Here is an 8,271-nt window from a genome sequence, read left to right as displayed (position 1 = left end):
TCATTTAAATATTTCAAGATATGCATAAAACACGAAATTCCTTAAACAAAGAAGATTATGTCAAGAATGCTTAATAATCATGTTAAGGATAGTTATATAATACTTGAAAGAGGTAATTTTGCAACCCCTCATGAAACAAGGCTAGGATGCCTTCTCTTTTCTCTCTAAAACTCGTATAAATATTAACGAAAATTTTCTATAAGACAAAAAAATTTCTGTTCACATAAGCCACAATCACCTCAGGATCATCCCGTTATCACTATCAAGCACAAGCTCAAACTTGGAGATCAGTGTATTTTCCCATATGGGTGACCTTATTGGTCTCCCAAAATTTAAAATTCCCAAGATGCATTGGTAGATCGACGAGTATGCCCCTCTAACCTTTTAAACTTAATTTTTTAAGTTGTTAATATAACACCTTGCTTGCTTGCAAAAAAAGAAAAAGAGTCATACAAGTCATGTGAGAATAAACATCAACAAAGCTTGATTGAAAAACCAGATAAAGCATCATCAAAGTACCAAAACAACATGAAAAAACTGTGAATGATGCTCTCTTCAATAAGATTTGATGCAAGGGCGAGTACAGCTTAATTCCACCATTAATTAAGACAATGAATCTGATAAATTACCTTTACCATTTGACCACCACCAGCTCCTTTAAAGAAATTTTGAATCTCTCATTCTCTTCCATCTATTCTTTTATCACCACCACTTTTTCATTATTGTTTGTCTTATTTTTGTTCCTGTCCTTGCACTTCACTTGATCAATACAAGCATTAGTAACAACCATGAAGAGTCTCCGATCATTATCATCATCCTCAAGGCCTTATACCAAATATTTGGGGTTGGGTCGGCAAATTGAATCATGTTCCTCTAGTCCAATCTTTCTAGAACCACATAGATTTTGTTATTGAAAGAGCATTCATACCCACTTTCACTATTTCCATCCAAATTATTTTGGATCTTCCTCTTGCCTTTTAAAACCTTCAACCCCGTCTTCGCTGATCATATACACAAATCATCTCTGTTGGCCTTTTCATAGTTTATTGCCTATTGGACTTACTCCTATATTTTTTTTTTTTGTTATAATGTTTTCATATCTAATTTTACCTTCATAGTTTTTCCACTCATCCATCTCTACATCCCCATATTTGCTAACTCAATGTCTTAGCATGGTTCTTTGTCCCCCCAACATTCATATCCATAAAGAATTACTAATTCTCTTCTCGTCTTATTTAAATTTTATTGGTACCTCTTTTTCTTTTCTTTTTTGACAGGGTGTTCCGAACCCAGAGGCCTGACTAGTAGGGGCTAGGTGACTGGCCTCTTAAAAAACCATCTCTCTCCCAGATATCCCGGATAAATGCAAAAATCACACATACTAGGTAGTAGGGGAAAATCCTTATCTTTCACATAACACTTGGAAAAGCTTTGATTTTTTGGGCAATATCTTTCATTATTTGTTGTTATGTAAATCACTATTTTTCATCATTTGACCCCTTACTTGCTTAGAAAAAAAAAAGAGATAATGTACCTTATGGAATCTATATGATTGCACATGAAATGTCCCGTGAGAATGATACATGCAGGTGTATTATTGTGTATTTTTGTGGGAAAGTCATTTTCTTTAAGATAACAATTTTCTCGACTTGGCAGAAAAATATTATATGACCTACCTCTTAAAATAGATTTCATTATTAGGCGAAAAATCCTAATGTTATTGCTTCATTGTTTTTCTGAATTCTAGGAATTTCCTCTGAAACCATTCGCATGAATTCAAACATATGGGAAGGAAAATTGAATTTTAAATAGAGATGGGTAATGTGCAATATTTTGGATTCAATCCTTGACATGTAAGATTTTAAAGCCTACCTTAAAGTTTCTCAATATTGGAAAAATTGCATAGTCACACAACTATTGTACATCAACTAGAAAGTGCCAACTAACATTTTGAATCTAATTTTGTATATTAGAGCATCTCCAATGTTAATGCTACATTTGTCTTTAGCAATTCTATTTTTTAAGACAATAAAGTGTAAAAATGCCATATTTGATAGATACCTCTCACATGCTTCATCTAAAAAAATTGCCATTGGTATGCTTTGGGTGTCAATTTGGTGTAAAAAATACTTTTTCATTTGTTTGGATGGTAATTTGGTCAAAAGATACCTTTTATAATCTAAAAGTTACTTTACCAAATTATGAGATATGCTTAAATCAATGCCAAATATAACATTGGTTTTAGCATATGTTATATTTGAAACACCACTTGAATAAAAGTAAAGAATTGTTTTTTTGATCTTTCAACCAAATCCAAGTATACCACTAAACAATAGATCATGAAGACACAATGTGTTTGATAAAAGAAATCAAAATAGACCCATGAACACACTACTAATACTTCTAATATTTCTCAAAACCTTTAGACTAACCAAATTTAAAAGAAATTATATTCTCAATATCAACATCTAAAGCATGACTAAGAAGGAAAGGTATTCCTAGGACTTCCCCAGAAAATGAATACCTAGGAAACAAGTGTTTTTCATCCCAACTTGGCCAGAAATTGGATTTTGTGCACAAACTCAGTTGGAAGTTAGAAAGTTCAAATTAAAACAATCCCATTTTATTTTATTAGAAGTTAGGGTATTTTAGAAACACCCCCTATTAAATTGGTGATATTAAATTTACCCCCTTACAAAATGCAAGATTGGATCATCAAGAAAATGCAACATTGACTTATGGTCAAGGGGTGAACCTAATCTTGTACTTTGCAAGGGGGTAAACTTAATACCACCAATTTAACATGGGATGTTTCTAAAATATACTATAAATTATCATTTAGCAATTAATTAGCTCTGGTTTTAATTTAAACTTCAAAGAGAGATTTACCCTATTAGACCCAATAGATGCATTTTTATTACAAAAACTCCTTGGGAGCTCTGAAAACTCCAAGGGAACCTTATTTATAATGTTACTTACCCTCCAAATCTCACTTTATCAAGCTTGTTACTTAATGTAGATGCATGTCATACAATTCAAATTTATGCAGTTAATTTATTACTTAACATGTCTTGGAGTGGATTCTAAAGGCATCAATTTATGGCATTCAAAACATAATCTGATGTCACAGGATTATAAAAAGACAAAATTCTAGGAATTAAAAAAAAATATTTGAATTTTTTTTTTTTTTAATTTTCACCGTTAAATTTTAGTTTTACATTTGAGAGTTCAATAGCCATTCATTTTCAAACCCTATGATCAAGTTCAAAAAGATTTTTTTTTATCTGAATTTTTTTTACTTTTGAATCTGATTTTTTTCTTGAAAGTTAGAAGGTTATGTTGTTGGATTTCTAATTTGATAATCCATGATAGCGTGATTTTATAAAGTAAGTTTCGTTCAAGGATTCGAGTAACAAACTTGATAAAGTAAGGGAGTTTTTGTAATAAAATTACAATTGATAGGTCGACATGGTAAGTCTCTCAACTTCAAACCCTATTACAATATAGGACAACAAATTTTCCCGAAGAAGTGATTTTTTTTTTTTTGGAAGTTAAATTAATCAATTTCAATCTTTATTTGGATTTTGTTTTTACGTACTTAATTTAAATATCGCCCCCCTCGTCCGCAGTGGCAGTAGGGGGGTTGTGGTCCTGCACAGAGAGAGGAAATACAGCCAAAACATCTCACACTCCTGAAACCCTAATCGGGGGGAAAAGCTGACGTGGAAAATTTCCTTTGATCACCAAACCCGATTTTTAATATCAGCCACTGAAACCTCTTGCCACCACTGTCTTACCATGGCCCCAGCAACTACTGACTGCCGTTGGCACTACGGAAATCGTATCCAAAAACAGCTTTTTTATATTATATTTTGCTTTTAGGATCATTAGATCCACTCTCTCTCTCTCTCTCTCTCTCTCTCTCATCAACCATTTAAACAGTTGGAGACCCATCAATTGCTCATCTTCAAAACAAGTAGAAAACAAAGCTCTTTCTCCAACACTTTGCTTACTTTATTCTTAGTTGCTTAAAGAAGCGTCTCCTTTTCTGTTCGTCTGTTGTGGTTTTGGGATCTTAGATTTCTTGAGAGATGTCAAGCTGTATCGATGTCTCATCTGAGCAAGTCTGCTACATCCCTTGCAACTTTTGCAATATCACTCTTGCGGTATTAAATTTGAAATCTTTCTCTTTTGTTCTTTTTTTTTTCTTTATAATGGGGTTTCAAAGAAGCTTATATTTATGTATTTGATATCTGGGTTTTGTTATTTTACTAATTTTTTTAATTGATGTTTCTTCTGGGATCTCGATTTTGTAACAGTCAGGTCTCCATCGTTAAGACTTTCTTTACTTCTTCTTTTGCTTTCAAACAAAAGTCATATCTGTAGTGCTAGAGACTACACAGAAAGACGCACATAAAGAGATATAGAGAGATAAAGAGAGATTAGTGTTTCCTCTCTTTCATAGAAATGGATTCTTTCGAGTTAAAAAACAGCCTGTATGGATGATAAAATGATGAAGACAACTCCTCCATCCATATCTGTCTTTTACTGAGACAAATCTATGTTTTGTTGCAAATTCCTATGAGTTTTTCCCCTAAATTTATTGGTTTTGGTCTGACAACAATGAAATAAAGATAAACTGCTGGTTACACCGCTAAAAGGAAAAAAAAAAGGGTTTTCTTTGTAATTTTCATTTTAAAAGGAAGAGTAAGAACAGAAAATAGGGTTTCTGAGTTTCAACATAAAACCAGAAATCCAAGACAAACATGATAAAACTTCAAATTTTTTTTTTTTAAATTTAATTTTTTGTTATATTTTTTTTTAGGTGAGCGTTCCACGCAGCAGTTTATTCGACATTGTGACCGTACGATGCGGGCATTGCACCAATGTATGGTCCGTGAACATGGCAGCGGCGTTGCAGTCGATGTCATGGCATGATCTCCAGGTGACCAAAATTCTTAATTTTTATTTTTAATTATTATTATTATTTTTTTCAGAATAAATCCATCTATCTATCTACATCCATAGCTTCTAAAATCTAGAGTTTTGAGGAAAGTCAACCTTTGAGTCTTTTGAAAAAAATTCTGAACGAGACTGTAACCCTAGCTATCAGCCGCCATTATCAAAACCTATTTTTACTTTTTGTAGAGCTTACAGTTGTAAGGAGATGGTTGAAAGTAATTTCCTTCTTTGATTTGATTTGATTAGCATCCATAAGATGCTTAAGATTTCGCTTTTATCAGTTCTGTCTTCTGCGGCTTAAACACTTATGAAAAGAACCATCAAATCCCATCTTTCCAACTGTCAATCTGCTTCTCTTTTCATTCTTAGACTCTGAGATCTATGTTTTTAACAAATTCTGTCATCTCATGCCGTTGTTTTCCTTTTCTTTTGTATGAAACATCACACCAACTCTCTCTCTCTCTCTCTCGCTCTCTCTTTCTCTGGGGATTACTCACTGAAGTCTTACTCTTCTTTCTTTCTTTTTTCTTTTTTATTTTTTATTTTTTATTTTTTATTATGATGATAAAGAATGAGATGATATTTACATAATCAATTACTTTTTTCTTCTTCCAAGGATCGTGGAAATGATGATAGACTTTCAATATTATTCCAATGAAGCAAACCCATTTATAGATTTTCTATCTCGAATGGGTTTGGTAGCTTTTAATGTGATTCAAGGAATTTTTTTTGGCTTATCAAGGGAAGATTTGGTTTTAGAAATTGAATATACAGATGATTCAAGAAATTGCTTTTAATATATTTATAATGCATCTTTATCCCTGATAAGTCATGTACCTTAATCCTCTTGGGTCTCTCTTTGTATTTTAATGCAAGGGTGAGAACCTCCCCAACAATTTTTTTTTTTTTGCAACATTAGATCATATAGGTGTATTTGGATATAGGTGCATGAGACGCACGGAATCACTATCTAATTAAAATGGGAAACTGTATTGCATGATCTATTATATTTTAGAACCAATATCATCAATTAGGTCAATTACAATCTTTAGGAACTTTCTAATTAAATTTTATATATATATATATATTGGTTAAAGTAATTTCTCTCTATTGAAATCTATTAGGATTAAGGTATTGATCACCCATTTCAATAAAACTATTTAATCTCTTCAATCTACACTTAATAAACAATAATCCCCATTCTCATGTGGCCTATTTCTAGACACCAAGCTTCCCATCTCCGGATCAAAGGATTGACTTAGGATCCTCTTCCAAATGCAACAAGGTTTATATGCGTCCATCAAGTACTATCAATGAGGAAAGGCTCATAAATCGCCGTAAGTGTTCTTGTTCTAAATGCAACAAATTTTTATATATTTTTTTTCCATTGTTAGCATTTCTTAATTTGTGCTCTTTTACTATAATTCTATAATGTTTATATCATCTCTTTGTAGCTCCTGAGAAGAGACAGAGAGTGCCTTCTGCCTATAACCAGTTCATAAAGTAATTAATGAAACTCTTGTAAATTTCTTGAATATTTCCCCAACTTTTTGCAAGAATTTTTTTTAGGTTGTAGATTCACCCATTGTTTGTGAAAATGTGGAGTGCAGAGAGGAGATTCAGAGGATCAAGGCTAATAATCCTGATATCAGCCACAGAGAAGCTTTCAGCACTGCAGCAAAAAATGTTAGTAGGCAACATATCAACCCAACACCCTTATATGCTTTATATCTCAATCTAGACTAATACTAACTTATGGTCTCTCTCATTTTTCTAGTGGGCTCACTTTCCACATATTCAATTTGGGTTGAGGTTGGGGGACAAAAATCAAGCTCAAATTGATGAGGTAAGAACATAGCTTAATAGAGAAGAAGAGAAGTTCATGCACTTTTTGTTTTTTTAATATAAGCCCCCATTGGGTATGTTCGTTGAGTAATTTTAGGTCATTTGACATGGGGTTTCAACATGGATTGAGCCTCATAAGGCATATCTTTAGGTCATTTCACATGATGATATAACATCCCTATCAGCAAATCTAGTTCAATCATCTCCCATGAAATGATCTTCCAAGTATCCACCATATTTGAAAAGATCAGAATATTTATCTAATTGAAATATGACAATATATCCTTCCTAGCTATTATTCCGAAGACATTTCATAATATAATGTATTTAATAAATGATTTGCTTTATGAGATATTCCATTAGAGAAAGGAGAACTTTTTCCATGAATTTCTATTGTCTTTTTTAATGTAATCTTTGAGTACTTCTATCTAGACCCTGTGTAAAAGCTTAGACCAAACTTTTATGGAAAAGCAATTTCTACTGTTTTGAAAAATTTTGGAAAATTCCAAAACAATTAATAGAAATTTCTTGTTAAGGAAAAAAATTCAAACCTTCCACAGTTAGTTCCACATTATATTATTTTATGTTATATCATTGATGAGTAGGTAGACAACAAAATACAAAATTTATGCTGTCAGACCTGAAAAGAACAGTACTAACTTATGGAGAGGCCATGTGAAGAGGAGTGCCTCACACCACTGGACCACTAGGCCTCCTTAGAGGGTTCCCATGAGAGGAATGTCATGGAATCAAGCTTATTAACATGAGGAAATATGACCAAAAATGGCATTTTGGTGACAAGGTAGTTGATAAGAATGTATTATGTTTAAAAACTTGACTTTCTAATACCCCCAAAAAAACTTTACAAAGTGGAATATGGTCATTTAATGAAGGTCCTTATTTATAGTAATAGTTAATTAAATTTTTTCCAGTATAACAATAATTAATTGTTGTGTGAACTAATTTTATTGAGTTGTGTGCAGGGATCTGAGAAGCATCTGATGCCAACGTCTGCATTACTAAACAAATGATGGTCTTGACACTTGCAGGACTTGATTTATTGTATCCAAGTTCTACAAGAGAAGAAAACCCTATTTTTCTATCTATGTGTGTTGTAGAGTGAGATGGAACTTCAGTTTGTTTTCAATGTATTTCTTATTAAGTTGACTAGAGGATGTTACTTATTCATGTTAAGTAAGCTTTGTGCATTTTACCATGTTTTCATTTTTCAAGTGCATGAGATAACAACTTACCAAAAAAAATTGAATAAAACTTTTGCGAACTTTCTTACAAAGCATTATAGGGTAGAATATGAAAGGTATGTCTTTGAAAAACTCATAGGAAAGGGGTTGTTTTGGAAATTTTGGAGTTTTCTAGGTTATTGGAACTTTTTGTTTAAGGTTCATAATTTTCTATTCAGATCGATTATAAGATGCATAGTTTAAAGGGTGTCTTTTGAAAACA

The 8,271-nt window shown here is 32.4% G+C and overlaps 1 protein-coding gene across 1 annotated transcript; it reads left to right on the top strand.

The window, feature by feature from the left end:
- Nucleotides 1–3,817: 3,817 nt before the first annotated feature.
- LOC147392581 (axial regulator YABBY 5-like) lies at nt 3,818–8,023 on the top strand. The gene is made up of 7 exons (XM_086457114.1): nt 3,818–4,166; nt 4,826–4,945; nt 6,185–6,299; nt 6,417–6,465; nt 6,573–6,648; nt 6,740–6,808; nt 7,791–8,023. Exons 1-7 carry the CDS (start codon nt 4,092–4,094, stop codon nt 7,836–7,838), a joined length of 552 nt encoding a protein of 183 aa, XP_086313240.1. The 5' UTR covers nt 3,818–4,091; the 3' UTR covers nt 7,839–8,023.
- Nucleotides 8,024–8,271: the final 248 nt, after the last annotated feature.

Source organism: Akebia trifoliata, chromosome 10 (assembly GCF_017979445.1).
Source record: "Akebia trifoliata isolate Shusen 1 chromosome 10, ASM1797944v1, whole genome shotgun sequence".
Lineage (NCBI taxonomy): Eukaryota > Viridiplantae > Streptophyta > Magnoliopsida > Ranunculales > Lardizabalaceae > Akebia > Akebia trifoliata.
Note: the sequence above shows the minus strand (reverse complement) of the source record. Positions and strands in the feature narration are given on the sequence as shown.